The sequence below is a fragment of the Protopterus annectens genome, chromosome 7.part0 (assembly GCF_019279795.1).
Source record: "Protopterus annectens isolate FY-2018-M chromosome 7.part0, PAN1.0, whole genome shotgun sequence".
In the NCBI taxonomy this organism is placed as follows: Eukaryota; Metazoa; Chordata; order Ceratodontiformes; family Protopteridae; genus Protopterus; species Protopterus annectens.
The window spans coordinates 1998827674-1998847965 of NC_056739.1; the positions used below are offsets into that span (position 1 = coordinate 1998827674).

Here is a 20292-nt window from a genome sequence, read left to right on the forward strand (position 1 = left end):
GTTTTTAGCGCAAAAGGACTGACATCAGGTTCTTGTAATAAGGACCATGATGGATTGGGACCTTAAAAAGCACATCCCCATGTCTGCAATGCTGCTCGTTGATAGTACTTGCAGTTCTTGAATACAGAAGTTTCACTTCTACCTCAAGTGGCTACCATGCACATTCTAATTTTTAATTATTTACCAGAATCTTAAAATATATATAAGCAACTCTTTTCTTGTATTAACACTGAAAACACTGTTAGTTAAGACTGCTCCATGGAGTAGAAAGCAGAAAGAGAACATTCACCAAGAGCAAGGTGCAGATTCTCCACCACCCCAGAGCCTATGATGATTATGGTCTAATACTATGAGGTCTATAAGCATGGGGCAGCTCTGAAGCCAATGACATCTCACGGCTCACTGCAACATCCACATCATCAGGTGTGAGAATGGCACCAAGAAGATACTGGTGGCCAACAGACACAGATTACACAAGACTAAGCCTGAAGCCAATACTGAATCCTCATCAAGGCAGCCAGGCCATGATCTTATGGGCCCTCTTCAAGGAAAGAAATAACTAATATACAATAACATACAACTCTTCTCCTATGAATGTAAGCTTTTAAGCTGGAGTCAAAGAGGACGTCTACAAATTTATGATCGTCCCCAGACACTGCACTCAACACAGTGCTGACTATGTGAGTCATGGATGGGACTAACAGGAGACAGCTGTTCAGGTACAGAAAAACATGTAAACATGCAAACATGGAAATTCTTCTTCTTCAAAGCCTTGACCACTACAGCAAACATTCTTTTAGATTCATAACTTTAATAGTTATATACTAGGCTAACAATCACTATGGACTTTATAATCATAGCTGTGCAATCCAACTGAATTGTGTCCCTACGTATCATGAGCTTTTATTAGGTGGGGGTATGCTAGTTAAGAAGTTTCTAGAGGTTATGTTTTGGGGGCATGCTTGGGCATTACTGTCTGCCTCGGTTTATCACAGACATAAGAGCTAGACTCTGGGTGAATTTCTGATTTCCCATCCATTTATCAAGGTTACATACCCTGCTTTATATGGATGGGAAACTTGCTGCAGAGCATGGGGATCCTCAGTGGCACCTAACTCACTCTCCATCACTGACCTATCTTATTTATATGTGCAGCAGTGAGGAAATGGAGCCAGCAGTCACAACTGAAACCAAATGTGTACCTTTTGGATGCTAATTGTTATTTTTCACCTTCTGAATGCTTGCAATGCAATTGGTTTTGGTTGTGAGTACTGGCTCCGGTTCCTCATTGCTGCACATATTTCAGGGTTATTGGCTGGATCTATGTGCAGCTCCTCTTGCCTTATTGAGAATATATATCTTATTTATGTCACATGCAAAATTTAAATACTTGGATCTAGTGATCCTTGGTAAATACTATTTTACTGAAGGAAGCTACAATGGTAACACTTTGTACAAAACGTGATGTCCAGTCAGGTAAAAATGAAAGCATCTCTTTTGTGGACCTCTGACATCTCTGTGCTAAAACATGTGCATCATATCCAATTATGCTATAGAGGCACAACAAAGGAGTAGGGGCACAAGACAGGCACAACAAAGGAGTAGGGGCACAAGACAGGCACAACAAAGGAGTAGGGGCACAAGACAGGCACAACAAAGGAGTAGGGGCACAAGACAGGCACAACAAAGGAGTAGGGGCACAAGACAGGCACAACAAAGGAGTAGGGGCACAAGACAGGCACAACAAAGGAGTAGGGGCACAAGACAGGCACAACAAAGGAGTAGGGGCACAAGACAGGCACAACAAAGGAGTAGGGGCACAAGACAGGCACAACAAAGGAGTAGGGGCACAAGACAGGCACAACAAAGGAGTAGGGGCACAAGACAGGCACAACAAAGGAGTAGGGGCACAAGACTCTGCATGGTGAATATCAGAAAATGGATGTACCAAATGTTCTGATTGAATTATCAGTGGTCCAGGATGGGATGAAAGTCATCCATATCTCTTATGGAACCAGGATGAGGTATGACTAAAACCCTACACCCTTTCAAAGAATACTGGCGTCATTATGTTCCCTTTCAACAGTACACTCTGCAACCATCTCAATAACTGGTTCAGTCTGCTAGCAGAGGCCACTCTGATGAAAGACTGGTGAGTTCTAAGATGTAGTTGGATCTCACTACAATCACAATCATAACTCAATGGCCCTTTGTGATAGTTCTCTAAACAGGGGAGCACACAGAGAACTAGAGTCAGAACAGTGGTGGCATGGTTAGCAGAGTCTTCCTCTCAAAATGCTTGACCTGCAGATGGGATTAGCAGAACTATGTGATGTTTTAGTATTTGCTACAGACTGAAAGAAAGTCTCTTCATTTTTTGCTGTTGGATAAGGCTATGAGGAAAGAAGAGAAGAATGTAGTTAAAAGGGGTAATTAAGGTCCTCCACAATGGTGACAGCCTGTTTTCCTTGGCAATAATCTTTGGTAGGAGACATGGTGGTCTTGCCAAAATGAATTTCTTCTTTAAAGTTGTTAACCACTATGTTGTTGTTGAGTTCCTCATTGAGGAAGGACAATCCCAGACATGCTATCCTCCACATGTACATACCCACACCTTCAACCCTAGCTATAGTATCTATACAGACAAAACTGTCCTCAAGAAAGCTTACCCTGGAAGCCACTGACAAGGTTTTTAAAAGGTCTTCCTTAAAACCAGATTTAAGACAACGCTCATACTTTTCCAGGGCTTTATCCACAAGAAAGGATGGGAGTTTGAACAAATGAGACAAACAACTGAGGGTCTAAGCTCTAATGTGTCACAGCTTGTCCACAGTTTAAGATTCATAGGTACTTGCTATGCTGTTGACCTGTGAGGATCTTAAGTAGCCTAGCCCTATTCTCATGGTAATTATTAGCCTTTATATTTTGCAATGTGAAACTCCAAAGATGAGCCACACAAATGTATTTTGGAGACTTACACATTTCCCTTATCGGTGAAGGCCACAGGTGCTAAACCATGTGTGAATTTGTGTTAATCCATCCCTTCATCCATGTTACATTTGAACAGAGTAAGAGAGGTACTCTTCTTTATGTGGATGGGAAGCTAGATCCATAGAATTGGTATTGTCTGGGATAAATACCTATCCCTCTATCATGTTCTGTTAATGTTGCAAAAGAGATCAAGGTCCCTTGAGTGGATGTTTTTGATACCACTGTACTTTCAAATATGTAATATGGCTGAGAGAACAGGGTCTGTTGAGGCTCTATAAGTGAGGCAGAAGTCACTTCTCTGTATCCTGTATGATACTAAGAAGAGAGGCAAGGCACTGAGACAGTCTCCTCAGGTTTTATGATTTAGGCCATTGATTTCTTTTAGTGAAGCAGCATTGTGGTCATTCCAGCTGTGACAAGTGTTTGGACAGGTACTACCACAAAACCTTTCAAAGAACACTGTGATTGCTGTATTTCCTGTTAACATTACAGCCTGCAACTATCTCGACAATTTTGCAAATGTGTATTAAACTGCTAGCAATGGCCACTCTGAGGAAAGCCTGGTAAGCTGTAAGATGTAGTTAGGAAAAAGCATGGCAAAGTGTTTATGGCCTGTAGTTTAAGCTATACTGGATTGAACAGATCACACACATGGCAGCAAAAGGGTGCTTAGTAAAGGGCTCTGCCCACGGAGATAGGGTTTACAAATGGCATCTGCTCCTTTGGTGGCCAAAAGGCCACAGCCATAATGCCTCCTGGCTGACTGACTAGCATCTCTCGTGTGCCAAGAGGCTACACTCATGATGCCTCCCCGCTGTCTGAACAGTATTCTTAATAACTAGCTCTAAGAAGGAATGTCTCAGTGTCCTACAAGCTTCTTCCCCAAATATGACAGGAGGCAGCTTGGGACAGATGGAAAGACAGAATGAGGCTAGTCCATCCTGTTCCTTACAAGTCTATTGAACTCTCCAGAGGAAAGAAATTCAGGAGGAAAGGCAGGGGCCAGACTCAATATGCCTTTCCAACTCAAAGACAATGCTCTCTAAGTTATCTGACTCTTCATAGTAGCCTAGTCAGAGAGAGTCCCAACTCCCCAAGTATTAGAAGTGAAAGCTTATGCAGTCTTTTTTTTACTCATTTGCTGACCTAATATACCCTCTGAACACGTGTCCATTTTCATGGGTAATCTACAAACACTGTCTGATTAATTGGCTTGCTTAGAGTCACACAACAGGCAAATGAAGGTGGAAGGAATTAAACTCTGTACCACGGACTACAGAAAGTAGCTCAGTAACAGCTCAAAACCTTAATTATCTGCATCAACTGCCAGTCTTGCTCAAGAGTGAGACTTTGGGAATTTTTCCTCAGGTACACAGCAAATGTTGGAGGTGTGATGGGGAGATGAGGAATAAAGAGGTAATTGGGAACATATTTTCTAGGAGTGTAATGAGTTGGCAGACTTTAAAGATTCCCTGCAGACTTCTCTGTCAGAGATACTTGGTGAGCAAATTAGTTTAACAAAGGAAATAATTTTTTTGAGCAATGATACATAATCAGAATTGCTTATACATAGCAAGGCCTTCCTGAGTCTAATTATGCTGGCTGTCAAAAAAGCAATTACTAGAAAATGGAAATCAAAGTCTAAACCAACTTTACTAGAAGTAGTGAATATAGTAACAGAGATAAAACAACTGGAATTGGGATCTTTAGAAAAGGGTAGTAGCAAATTACATAGGAAAAATGGGAACTGTGGGAACAATACGTGCAGAGGAGGAACAAGGTTTAAAAGAAGGGGCAGAATTTGAATGAGCTATGCAATGTCTGACTGACAATGACTTGACAGATTATAAGTGACTTCTGGCCACTCTCTGTAAGGGTGTACTTCTGCATATGAAACTCATACTTCCACCATATATCAATCATATGCTTGAAGTCAAGGTCTGGAACTGCAAGTTTTGGTGCAGTATGACTGAATGACTGGCTATCTCAGCTGAACTTAGTGAAGAGCCTCACAGTGTATTCTTCAGCCCCAACATCCACTGATCCTTGACAGGTAGTGCAAGGGGCTGTTCCATGGGATCATACTTATAAGCCCCTGACTCCAGCTAATGAACGGGGGGGGGGGGAGGCAGGGAAGTGCTGTCATGCTAGTATATAACCCATGATGACAAGTTCCCACTTCCACGGTAGTAGTTGACTCGAGCCATCACTTACCATTAATGAGTTTAGTACCTGAAAACATCGAAGGGCCAGTTTAATACTGAACTTACATGCAGGAAGGCTAGATCTTGCTCTACCCATTGAGTGTCTGTCCCATTGCTGATGCTATAACTTTTACTTGCATCTTTAAGGGGAACCTCTTGGCAGATCCCTATGTGAAGAGATCTTTTTTTTTTCAAAACAGGTTTATTGTTTTAACATATAAGAGAAATATCATAACAATTTTATACAAGTAATTAAAAATAGGTATTATTATAATATTCAACAAAACAACTAAAGTATTTACAAAGACATCCACTACAATCAGATCAATTAATTAAACTAAAATACCATGCTATTGAAATTAAAATTTTTTTAACAAATTTTGTAAATTATCCCATACAATATAATAAGATGTTTTTCTATTTGTTCTTGTCCTAATTGTGTTTATTTCCATATGGCACACTATATTCATAACATTTTTAAATTCATTGAACGAAGGAGGTGTATCTGAAATCCAATTTCTAGTTATTATTTTCCTAGCCACTGCTAGAATAGACCATAACAAGGGAAGCTTAACCTTTTAACACTTTGAGGTACAGGTGTGTTGAATAATATAAGAGATTTAGAAATAATGAAATTATCTGTAAAAGAGCCTGCAAAAATTCATTAATTGACTTCCAGTATTCTTTCAATTTTATACAGTCATAAAACATATGAGCCCAGTCAGCATTAATTTCTACATTACATCTCTTACATAAATTATCTTTATTATTTATTTTATTCATCATCAAAGGTGTATAAAAGATCTATGTAAAATTTCCATGTATAAAGTCTCCAGACAATGGAAGACGTAGTTCTATAAGCAGATTCCAATATATATTGTTTATCTTGTTGATTTGGTGGGTCCCCATTAATAGAAGTGAAATAATTCCAGTATGAATCTACACTGTAAAAAGTTTCTTGTCTGATAATTTTATGTATGTATGAAAGTTTACCTTTATCAGAAACTTTATGTTGTAAATTTAATATCAAGTAATCAATCAGTGTTGGAATAGATTCTTTAACTGTTATAGACATTAGATCTATTTTATTAATGAGATGTTGTCTAAAGGTCTGAACCTCTAACCAGCAAGTTTCTCTGAGATCAAATTCTTGTTTTAAGAAATCTAGATTTTTAACTTTATTATCAGATATCAACTGATACCAGTACTTTAGATCATTATCTATAGCTAAATGAGTTCCTTCAGAAGTAGATGACAAAAGCATACCCTGAGTATACATTATAGGGAATACAATAAAATTCCATTCCCTATACTTAGGGTGCATGAATATAAAGTTACGATAACTAATAATAATATTTAATGGGTAACAAACCATATGTTTAGGTGTAATAGGTGAAGTACAAAATTCCTTTAGTAACCATAACATGGAGTTATTTACAATCATATTTTTATGTGTTAAGGAGATTTTCATAAAGTGCATACTAATTAGCTCCCAATAATCTTTCCATTTTGCAACATATGACTGATCTATTAATAAAGTAATAACTTTTACAATAGAAGAGATAGTATATAAATTAAAGTCTGGAAAAGAAATACCCCTTGAGACCAGCTATTAGTATGTTTCTTTAATGCAATCCTAGGTCTATTAGGTGCCCATAGGAAATTTAACATTAGTGTATTCAGTTTCTTGATAATTATTTTTGTAGGTGGAAGTATTATTGATTGTATTAAGTATAAAATCTTGGGGAATATTATCATTTTAATAATTGTAAGTCTCTCCTCCATAGTAAAAACATATTATTCCAGGTATTAAAAGATTTTGTATATTAAGAAAACAGGTATTATAATTATTATATATAATAGATTTAATATCTTTAGATAGTATTATACCTAAATAAGTTATCTGACCTGAATTGGGTACATATTTAGTAAAATCACTAATGAGAATATTTTTTTGTGTATATATAGGTAGTATTTTAGTTTTTCTTCATTGAATATTAAACCAGAAATACTTTTAAAATTCATCATGTTATCAAATAGAGACTGCATAGAAGAATTAGATCCTGCTGATGTAATTAGAACATCATCTGCAAAAGTTGAATTTTGGATGTTGTATTTTCATCTATTTCAAAACCCTCTATGTCAGTACTGTTTCTGATCAAATTAGCCCAAGGCTCCATTACTAAAGTGAATAATAGTGGAGAAAGTGGACATCCTTGTTTTGTACCTTTAAGAATGGGTATTTTTGGTGAAACATATGTTCCTACCTTAATATAAGCCAACGTTCCTTTGTATAAATGCTCAATTAGATTTACAAATGCATCTGAGAAGTTTGTGCACTTCATTAAGGTAAACAGATAGTCCCAACTTACTGAATCAAATGCTGAACTTATATCAAGACTAATAAGTGTTAAATCTTTCTTTTTCCTATTTGCAAAATCTATTAATGTTAAAGTTCTTCTTATATTATCAAAAGTATTTCTATTTACAATGAAGCCTGTCTGATCTATATCTATAATGGCGGGAATGATTGTCTTCAATCTATCAGCAAAGATACTCATAAACATTTTATAATCAACATTAAGTAATGAGATGGGCCGATATGAAGAACATCTAGTTGGATCTTTATTAGGTTTTAAAATTGGCGAAATAAATGTATATTGCCAAGATGGGGGGGGGTTATTAACTCAGTTTGGGCCAAAATAAAAACCTTATGTATTAATGAATATGTACTTTTAGAAAGGATTTTATATATCTCTGGTATAATACCATCATTACCCGGTGCTTTGTTTGATTTAAGCTTATTTATTTGTGTAATAACCTCTGTATATGAAATACTTTTGTCCAATAGTTTAATCTGTTGTTTATTAAGATTTTTATTCATGTTTGTGGTTATAAACTCCTTTATTTTATCTTTAGGTTCCATGTTAATGTTATTATGGTTAATTTTGTGAAAGTGATTTCTAAATTCATCTAGTATTTCTGGTATACTAGAAACATTCTTCTTTTTCCTTAGAGAAAAGATTTCTTTGATATGGTTTTGTTTATTCAACCTTTTTGTTTTATTTTTAAGTCTATGTAAGTATTTGGGGCTTATTGAATAAGACAAAAACTTGTATTTCTCTAAAGTTATTTTAACTTTATGAGTTAAAATTTCTTTGTATTTCTCATTTAGTTTGTTTATTTCTTCAATAACTTTCTTGTCCATAATATTTTCTTTATTATTATGTTTATAAGAGTCTAATTTACTTTGAATATCTAACAATTCCTTATCCCAAGATTTCCTTTTATTATTATACCATCTGATACTTTGTCCATATAGATATGATTTTAAGGCATCCCAAACATAAACAATGGAGACTTCAGGAGTATTATTTATGTCTAAAAATGTTTTACTTCTGAAAGTATATATTCTTTATAGTCTTTTAGTTGAGTTAAGTATGCTGGTATCCTTTTGATCTGAACATTATGAGTATTTTTATCATGAATTCAAAAACAATTGAATTATGATCAGATATAGGACATGAAATGATTTTGGAATTAATTAAATCTGTTACCATCTGGTTAGAAATAAAGACCCTATCTATTTTTGAATAAGTTTTGTATCTGTTAGAAAAAAGGTGTATGGTAATGATTTTGAATCTATCTGATTATTAATATCATTCAAATGATAAGAATTAGCAAAATCATTTAAATGTTTTGCATTAGATGTAATTCTTCTTTTCCTATAGTGGTAGTATCACTTTCATGTAGTATACAATTAAAGTCACCAGCTAAAATAATATCTCCTATAGAGAATGATATGATCTTATCAAGATGATGTTTCACTGTATTAATACCAATTCCAGGTATCCAATATACATTAATTAAAGTGTAAGTCTTCCCATTAATTTGTATTGTAACCATACAAAACATTCCTTTGTCATCCTGATAAGACTTAATGGTTTTAGGAATGGGCATACTTTTATTCCATAAAATAGCCACTCCTCTTTTTTTCTGAGTGTGCTCTGAACTAACCAATACTGTATATTTGTTTGTGGCTAGTTTATCAATATCTTTTTTCAAGAGATGGGTTTCTTGCAGGAAGACTAAGTTGGCCTTATGTAAATTAATGTATCTTATTAGGCTTGCCCTTTTACATGGATTATTCAATCCATTAATGTTTAAAGAAATTCCTTTTAAAGATGTCATTTGGCATTTTTAAAACTTAAGAATCTTATGATCAAAATAACAAATAACAAGATAAGTAATGTTACATCTCCTCCTTTAGGTGTACCTTTAAATATAGCTGTATTTATTGAATCTCTTATGGGATTTCGTATAGGATTCAATTTTGTTTGTAGTGACAATGAATGTACAAAATATATTGTGGATGTCAAAACTATATACAAATAACAATGAACAAGTGAAAATAATGTAAGGATTAAACCTTGCATCCAGCCTGGAGTTATAAACTCCAACTTAGAGTAGTATTTACCACTCAAGTTAACCCCTACCCTAAGCAGCAGTACCTCAGCTACCACCTTATCAATTTAATACTAGTTATATTTAACTGAGGTTAACAGTTTTCAATTCAATTATCTAGCAAGACAAGACTACACATTTGGTAAAACAGCATCATATAAACTAAAATAAACCTTTTTTTTTTTTTTTAAACTGTTCATACTACTATATACATCCATGTAATATAAAACACTTGTATTCAAATAGCATTCAAATAATCTTGATGTTAGAAATCAAGAGGAGAGAAAAATAAGTTCTAACATTCATTTAAATCAAAAACTTTGGCTAATATGATTCAGACATTACATATATTAAGATGCATCTATTTTCTGTCATGTAAATGCAATTAACAGCTTCCAAAAAACCTTGAATTGCTTGTATATGAGCATTTACTCAAACTCATTATTGTCAATAGAATAAAATATTGTATTCATAGAAATTGTTATAAATCATACTGCATAGTTATGCAGATTCTCAGAAACACTTATATACATATATACACACACACACACACACACACACACACACACACACACACACACACACACACACACACACACACATATATATATATATATATATATACACACACACACACACACACACACACACACACACACATATATATATATATATATACACACACACACACACACACACACACACACACACACACACACATATATATATATATATATATATATATATATATATATACATACACACACACACACACATACACATATACATATATATATATATATATATATATATATATATATATATACACACACACACACACACACACACACACACACACACACACACACACACACACACACACACACACACACACACACACACACACACACACACACACACACACACACACATATATATATATATATATATATATATATATATATATATATATATCTGATCTCACTGAGTTGTGTCCTTACTGAGCACCATCTTACTTGCTGTCCCTACAATAAATCTGTCTGCTTTATACAAAATAATGCACAGCAAACACATTTTAGTAACCAGATTTTACAACCATGCTATACTACTGCTTTAAAATATATCACATGACAATTTCTTCCAGTATAGAGTTATAAAATTATTTATGCTTGTCAATCAGATGAATTAAATGAGTTATAGTAATGTATATGTTTGGAACATAAGTTTTAACACAGATTATTAAGCTGCTGTTAAGTAGATTTTCAAAACACTTGAGTAAATGTTTCATTTTCTATGCCTTCTAAAATAAGACATTTACTTACTACAAGAAACTGTATCATTTAAACTCATTATAACTGACATATTTTATGAATTATAACATAGATATTTAAGTAATTATATAAAATAACTCACATTTAGATGTTAAAGAGTTCATTTTCCTTCACATAGTCGCATTTGTATCATTTCTATTTCCTGGTAGAGTGTCACTTCTGAATCTGTGATGTGTCAGTGTGATATCTAGGTCAAAGGTGAGACTAGCTGCTTTCAGCTTCTCTGTGAGAATTCTGAGAGTTGAAGCTTTTGAAGTAGCTCATGGACACTGTGCATGAGACAGCCCACATTCCAGATTGTCTCTCTTAACATTTTGGCGGGGAACTTATTAAAACTAGTGACAAACATTCATTTAGCAGTGTAAATGCATCTAAACATGACAAAACCTTCACAATGTATTTTACATGTTATTACAGCCTCTATGTAAGTGAAATTAAGCCCAAAATTATTAATAAGTAATAAAACTCAATATTTTTGTCCCAACTCAATTTTATGCAAATCTTATTATTTACTGTGTCTATATGATCAAAAGCATTTCTATATATTAATAAAGAAAAGAAAAGAGAGTAGAAAGTAAAAGGGTGTAAGGCAGAAATAAAAAAATGTAAGAGAAAGCTATAAGAAGTATATACAATGGAATATTACTTACTGTTTATATTAATAGAGTTAAAAATAAAACATATTATTTACTATTATTTAGTTCTAATTATTATTAGTTAAAGCATGACAGATTATTTACAAACAAGCATAAGCAGTGTAATCAAGAAAGTATAATTAGGAATAGCATTTGAAGAACATATAAACTTTTTACAAGGAATAAATATGTTATTATTCTATTAATCATATTTTCATTACTCTTCTCACCCTACCCTCCCCCACCCTTTACCCACTACATAATCTAAATAGAATGTCATTGTTTAAACAAAGAAAAGAAGAAAAGGAGAAGAAAAAAAAAAGATAAAGAAAAAATGTATCAAATTACTGACCTTACTTCTCCTTTTCAGAAAGAGAAACTAGTTGAATCACAACTTGCCATTAAATCTCCAGATATTTTGACTAGTTATGAAACAAAACATTTCTTTGCACACAGAGAATAACTTTGATTGAATCTTTTTCAAAATATTTGTTGCTTCTTGGAAATGCAGGAACTATATTTAAAAAGATTAATAATGAAATAAAATGATGAGAGAAAAAAAAACATAGAACAGATCATTTGTTTTTTAGTCTCTTCTTCTTCTCTGAAGTCTTCCATGAAGTTTCAGTTGCCAGTCTCTTTAATGAAGGACTAGCCCATTCCATTTCTTCTATTTTATCCAAAATCTTATTTTTTCTGATAAACAGTAAGGCAGAGTCTAAGACATCGAAAATTTTAGGACCATCAGGAAGGAAGATTTTAAGCTTGGCAGGAAACAGAAGGTATGTTTTAAACTGTGCTTTTTTAAGCTCCCTTATTAGTGGCAGAAAAACTTTTCTTTTAGCTATTACCATGGAAGAATAGTCATTGTCAAAACACACAGTTGTCTCATTAATCTTAACAGGAGCTTTAGCCCAAGCAGATTTAAGAACCATCTCTTTATCAAAAGATGATAGAAATCTAACTATAACTGATCTAGGATAGTTTTTGTTAGAGTTAGTATTAGCTATAGATCTATGTGCTCTTTCGATACCAAAAGAGAATGCTTCTGGTAAGTCTAAAGTTTTAGGGAGCCATGTTGTTAAAAAGAAGTAATATTGTTACCTTCAATATTTTCTGGCAGTCCAAAAATCCTAATGTTATTAGCCTCGATCTATTTTCCAGGTCATCCAGCTTTGTTTGTAAATGTGTATTTTGTTTCAGCAGAAACTCAATGTTGATTTCCTCTTCTTGTATTCTATTTTCCATGTCATTCACAGCTTCTTCTATGCCTGTCATCTGGATCTTCTGTTGTTGCAGGTCTATATGTAACAAGTCTATTTGTTTTGTAGTTTTTTCTATGAAGGTGTCTATTTTAGTATCCATTTTATCCATCTTAGCAGTAAGTTGCTGGATTATAATTGTCAGAGACTGAAGTTCTTTCTTGATGCTGGAGTCTTGAGAATTTGTCTTACTGGAACTCATTTCAGACTGATAAACTGACAGGAAAATTTCCAAAGTGATTTCTGACAGGAATATTGTTAAGATTTCCTTTCTTTTTTAGATATAGTTCAAGAACTATATAAAACAAACATATTTAGAAAGAAAATTACTTCAAAAATTAATTTTTTAAGTAATTAATTCCTGTCAGTGTAATGAAATTGGTGGAGCTGAAGAAATCTGCTGCTATCCTGTGTTCATCCTTGGCCACGCCTTTTCTTGTGAAGAGATCTTGATAGCTGTCACTTTTAGTTTTACATATTATTTTCCTGTCTCCAGATGAATACTGGTGTGGGTCAAGACGGGTTATTGTCTCCAGATGAATATTGGTGTGGGTCTAGACTGGTTATATGACTATCACATGGAATCCTAGTTTGTTGTAAGGCATGCAGATGTAAACATTCATTGGCAGTAGCTAGGATTAGGATATAGACTATGCGAGTGGCAAAAATGAACTGGTGGGCTTTGAGGGCTCGAGCACTTAAATATATATATAATCCAGCATGGTCTCTTCAAGAAATTTACCAGATTTTGATTGATGGACTGGATGAATCCAACCAAGGACCCATTTAGGAGGGTCTTTGAGTCTAGATTTGCAAGACTGTCTCTAAGCAAAAATATTCTCAATGTCACAGTTAGCATCTTCTTATTATCTGACTCATTACTGAATAAAAGTCATATATATATATATATATATATATATATATATATATATATATATATATATATATATATTTTGTCCTCCTCAGACCTCATCTTTACTGGCACGGCCCCCCAGTACCCAAAACTGAAACTGGGTTAACTAGCTACTCTCATCCCCCATGCCCCCAGAGATTACTCTATTTGTTGCTGGAGCCAGTTGTACATCTTTAGGGTGTCCTGGGGTCTTGTCTCATCTGTGCTTCTGTTAGGGGGGATTTTTTATTTATGCCGTACTCTCTCCCCATCCCCAGGCACTACTCTCTTTGATTATGTCTGGGGTAAATTCTCTTGTTTGGAACATGCCTCCCTTTAGTTAGTTCATCAGTGAGACCCTTCCAACTAGGATGGGCACACCCCCATTCCTTCACTCTCACTCTGTCAGTTGCTGAAGGTGCTAACTGAACCTAAGTTAGCTGGACTAAAAGCAGGACTTTATCGTTGTCTGCCAGCAGAGCAGGACCAGAACAAAATATATCTCAGTGCAAAAAGTCACTGTAAAAGTTGTAGTGAAAGGAGATATTTACTCTAATCATAATAATTTTATTTCAAATATATGTTACTATTTGTAACTGTTTATCTTAAACCACATCTGAAAAAGGCATTTCCATTGATGAATTCACTCAGTTAGCAGTATAAATACAAACTATAAAATTCAAAGGCCATTCTATGACACTGTGTGATGTGGATAGCATATACATACCCTTGCACCTGGATCTCCTCTTTCTCCTCTTGGGCCAGGCTGACCAATCCCCGTTTCTCCCTGTAAAAGAAAAAATGAAAATGTTACAATTCAGTTTTACATAAGCATGCTCTGGCGTCATTTCTGCCACAGACTCTTCACTTTATGCCAGAAAAAAGGTATTCCATGTCTCTGTACAAGATCATGTTTTTGAAATGCATCTCAACACATACTTCTCTAAATTGCTGAGCTGTGCATGTTTGTCCTTTCAGAATTCTACTCAGAATGGAAATGAAGAAGTGTATTCTAGAATTTGTACAGTTTGTCATGGGACTAGATATTGAACACGGGTTTATTCACTTAGTAGCTAGTACTATTTCATTACATTTATTTCTCCCCCCCCTCCCTGACAAGTAAGACAGGCATGCAACAATTCAGGCTACAAGATCACCATAACCTTCATGTTCTCTTACTCATGTGCTTATTCAAATAGTCCTTAAAGCTGCTGAATTATTATTGATCTCAAAAAGTGATGTTTGCTATGGCAGAGGTCACAGTCCTCCCATGTATGAAAAAATTACACCCCCCAAAGAGTTCAGATGACCTCATCCCCTTCATATTTGATTGCAATCATCTAGACTTGTTCACACCATTAATATCTTATATTGTAACCTTTCCGGCTTAGTGTCTGGCTCCATGGAGGACAGGAATTGAGCACAGTGTATGACTTAAGAGACCCAGGTTTGAGTAGCAGGTATGGACAATGGAACTGTCATTCAGACAAGTTCTGAAAGAGCAACTAAATGCTGGCTTATGCAGCACAGGGCAAGACTCTGTTTCCCTCCTGACTATGGACCTTAGAGGCCTTAGCTCAGGAAAACAAAAAGGAATGAAGGAAGCACAAGCAAATCATCAGTAAGTGGGTATACATGATTGTTTTAGAGAATGCACAACATTAAAGTCATCCCATGTCATGTCTATGGGATGGAATGTAAGGGTAGGCCAAAGGGAACAGTCTTCTCTTACCATTAGTTTGACATCTAAATGGGGTATTCCTATCTGTTCTCTTTCACACTAGGGTGACTAAGGAGGGCCACAGGGGCAATGCAGATGGTAGAGTGACAGCAAAAATGTGCAAACACACTGACTGCTCAGCTATTAGGTAGGCCACTGTGTATTTTCTTCTCCATGTGTAGTACCACTTTGAATGAACAGTCCAACTCCGCATATCTGCACTTGGCAGTTTAGAGTGCTGCTTCAGTCAGCATGGAATTACATAAAAATACATTAAACAGCTGTCAATGTATAACAGTTTTCACAACTGTCTTTTTAACACCTATACTGAATTACTTAAGACATAGGCAAACATACATTTACATAAAAGAACACAAACCATGTTAACATATTTACAGTTACAAACATTATACATCACATATATATTTTTACATATAATTGTCATCAATCCAGCATTACATAAATTGATCAGTTCCTGACCTCCCTTAAACCTCCCAGCTCCTCCAAATATGCTTCCACCCTTTTCTAAATATTTCACTTCCAGTTCTTTTACCTCTGCTACAATATTCACTACGTTAAATACAGATGGTTTAGACTTTGATTTTCATTTTCTAGTAATTGCTTTATTGACAGCCACCAAAATTAAACTTAATAAGGCCTTACTATGTCTAGGCAATTCAGATTATGAATCCCAGCTCAAAATAATTTCCTTAGTTAAACCAATTTGCTCACCCGATATTTTGACAGAGTACTCTGTGAGGAATTTTCAAAGTCTGCCAACTCATTACACTCCCAAAACATATGTTCCCAGTTACCTCAGTTTTCACATCTGTTATTCAGATTACTAAAATACCAACATTTTGAGTAAATATAACTTCTAGATGCAACATTATAAAATCAGTACTCGGAACATAGCAACCATGTTGCCTTAGAAACCTTACAGTAATGAAGACCAATGAAAATAGTACAGGGTTAGGTTGTGACTGTCCCATTTCAAACATCATTATACTAAGAGCTAGCTATGTAAAAAGAAACTAAACTAAACAAAATTATTTCTGAAGTGGCAGTAAGTACTCACATCATTCATACAAATTTTATTTTATTTTGGTTTATAAATCATTCTCTTCAAGTGTACACTCAGGTATACAATGTGTGACAAGACACCTTAAAAAGAAAACAAGCAATACAAATCTCGATGGTGCCACATTGCTCTAATTACCTATGATGGTGATGCGAGTGACTGCAATGTTACCTTAACAACACATTTTATTACAGTCATGTTGCCAGTGTTTGGGTGCTAGCTGCATACACTACATTTGCCTAGATATTATATATCCAGTCAGGGATTCTTTTTACAGCTTTAAGCTAGTTTATTGCAAACTACCATAACCTTAAAGCATTTTGTTTTCTGTCATAAATGGCAATCTTACATCATTTTACCAAAAGATATAAAGCGGTCACTAATGATGACTTACATTTTCCCCTGTGGTCACTATTTTGGATGTTAGGGTTGAATTGCTACTTCACACTGCAACATTCCCACATGTCCCCATGACAGTGCATGCACACATTTTACTTTGGCAGTGTAAGCCATCTTAACATGCACCCACAGTTAGTGTTACCACCCCTTAGGCAGGTTCAGGCTTCACGATTGCAAGTGTTATGTGAAGAGGATGGTATGGGGTCCAAAGGGCTTCCATAGTCAGTCGCAGATGTAGGGTTTGCAACTTAGAGATAAAGCACTGGGTGGCAGTAAAAGCTTTATAAATCTAGCAAGGATTTATTTATTTATTTTTATTTTACATTTGTTGACCGGGCTAGTCTAACTGAATACATGTCCATTTTCAGTAGAGGCCTGGGGAGAAAAGCTCCAAGCATAAGCAATAACAATGTAAAAAAAGGAAACAAGTGTAATAAAGTTATACAAGGTAACAGTACTATGGTAACATTGGGAAAAGGAGAAAAGCAAAATGGCATTAAAAAATATTGACTATAAACATTCAGGTAAAAGTTAAACTAAATATAAATAAACAAATGCATTAGATAGAATTAGGGTAAGTGTGGAAAGATTAACATTCTTAAATTTTATCATATTACTAAGATTAAAGCAAGAAGAGAAGTAACTAGTTTTGGAGGCAAAGAGTTGGGGGTAGGGGTAGGGTAAGAACAGGAGAGAAATAAGAGTTTCAGTCTGGGTTTGCACAAGGACAAAGCCACTTAGTTTTTAGATGTTCTTTTATGTGTTTTTTGAATTGAGATGCAGATGCTAGGGTAGATAGTTCAGGAGGGAGTTGATTCCAGTTTTTCCCTATAGTGTTTGAGAAAAGTGAATCACCAGCTTTGTTGTTAGATTTAATTGAGGAGACAAGGAGTTTATTTGCAGAACGTAGTGTAGCCAGATTTTTATATGGAGTGATCAGATTAGAGAGGATGGGGGTATCATTGGGTTGGTGTAGGACCTTTTGTGTGATAAGTAACTGTTGACAGAGTATATGGTTCTGTATTTCTAACCATCCTAGTTGTCTAAGGTTAAGGCAGTGATGGGTTTTAAAGGGAGAGCATATGATGAATCTAGCTATACTATTATAGCAGGTAGAAAGTTTAGAGATGTTGTTTTTAGATAGGTTAGTATAACATTTGATGACTTTATAACTACAAAAACAGATAACAAAGTTGATAAAATGTGTCTTAGATCTGCACATCAAAGTTTTATCAGAAAAAATGTAAAAAATGAAGCTCCCCTTGTAGGGGATAGCTAAACCCCGGGAGAATGTTAATGTGCTGGCTGAACAATCCTGTTACTTGTTCATTTTAAGATACACGATGAAAGATCTCTTTTCATTCTATCTATGATATCATACCAACTGAACTTACCAACACTAGATAATATAAACTATGTGGTTCTGATTATCTGATACTCCAAATTAATTTTCTGAAATGTATTTCTTATAACACTGCATAATAATTAAATTACCCATGTCTGAAAGTTTGCAGGCTGTGGTGATACTTTCAACATGCAAAAACACGTGGACAGACTGTCACAGGCATCAAGCTTCTTTCCACAATAGCACCGAAGTGACAGATTAAAATCAGTTAGTCAGTCAATCAAGTAATCAGTCAGAACACAGAAAGAATGAAGAAGATAATGGGTCTGTTCTATATCGTGTTAAATGCAATGTGAAGAATTAAGCTTCATTGCAAACAACAGAGCAAGTAAGCAATGTTTTCCCTGATGGGAAAACAGATTCAGAAAGAGGGAAATTGTTTTTTTTTTTTTCTTGCAGGAAGGAGGGCTGATTGCAAAGTGCCGGCTTTTTCACCATGAGAATGCAGTACAGTGGGGATCAAGGCATATGTCCATTTCCCACTGTAGTGCAGTCTTGGAGTTGGCAAATATAATTAGATGGGGAGTGTCAGGGGTGCAGTGGGGCTTCACCTCTGCAAAAAAGTTCTGTGTTTTTTTTGCTCCTTTGGGGTCAATGTTTACATTTTTGATAGGAGACGGTCAATCACTGCAGGACTGATTACCTTCCACTGCAATGGAAGGTTATGCTTCCATATATATACATATACATAAAGATACAGCATCTATATCTATATATACACACATTTATACACACACACACACATATGTATATATATATATGTGTATATATATATATATATATATATATATATATATATATATATATATATGTGTGTGTATATATATATATATATATATATATATATATATATATATATGTGTGTGTGTGTGTATATATATATATATATATATATATATATATATATATATATATATGTATGGGTCTACTTCAAAGGATCATAATTTCACAACATCGAACTTCTGATCATTGAAGACCAGAGGATCGAAGTTGTAAAATATCAAACCTAAAAAAAAATATCTAACAAGTGAAAACTCCTTATTTCACATTTTTTTCAGGGGGCAAGCCCCCCCTGAACCCACCACCTCCTCTGCTACTTAAATATACCAACTCTAAGATCACGCTACAGTGAAGAGAATGATAAATTTCTTGTTCCACAGTTCACAGTGTACAGCAATCTCCATTCACAAAGTTCGATATTTCACAACTTCGATCATCTGAACTTCACAGAGCAGAGGTTCAATGTTGTGAAATTTCGATCCTTTGAAGTAGACCCATATGTTTTTATATATATATATATATATATATATATATATATATATATATATATATATATATATATATATATATATATGTTACATAGTTCCAAAGGATGTGGCAATGCAGGGGGGGGGGGGTTTACTCAGCCTCAACTAGCTCTGTTTTTCAAGTTGCATACTCCAACTGTTATCTTTTAGAGCATGAATCTTATTCTGTGATATTTTGCACATCAATGTCCTTACACAGCCACATCTATCTATCTGTCTATCTATCTATCTATCTATCTATCTATCTGTCTACATATCAACCAGTTATATATCTTCAGTTACAGTGGGCTGAATAAAATGCTTTTGTGGGGCAGATTGTTACGTATGAGCTCTGCTGCTTGTTGGATAGTAATAGGTGGGAGGCACAGGGTGGTCGCTTACGCCAGTTTGCATGGGAACAGGCAGATGGCAAGCAGGGTGCAAAGGAGATAGATGCTAGGACTTGTACTTTTCAAAGTCATTACAGATACAGACGGGAGTGTACAAAACATGAACAAAATCAATATTTGAATGGTTCAAAGGTAGGGAACTGTTTTACTAGGGCAACTAGTTGGAAACTGAGTTTAACTTGATAAAAAATAACACGTCTGTAACAATCCAG

The 20292-nt window shown here is 34.8% G+C and overlaps 1 protein-coding gene across 3 annotated transcripts in view; it reads right to left on the minus strand.

Moving 5' to 3' along the window:
• The window catches only part of LOC122807296 (collagen alpha-1(VII) chain-like), a gene marked incomplete at its 5' end in the record, with an annotated part of 1562855 nt that overhangs the window by 393764 nt on the left and 1148799 nt on the right, over positions 1-20292 (minus strand). For all 3 annotated transcript variants that reach the window (XM_044078425.1, XM_044078422.1, XM_044078423.1), the window contains 1 exon segment: positions 14507-14566. In XM_044078425.1, the coding sequence (XP_043934360.1) occupies positions 14507-14566 (60 nt within the window).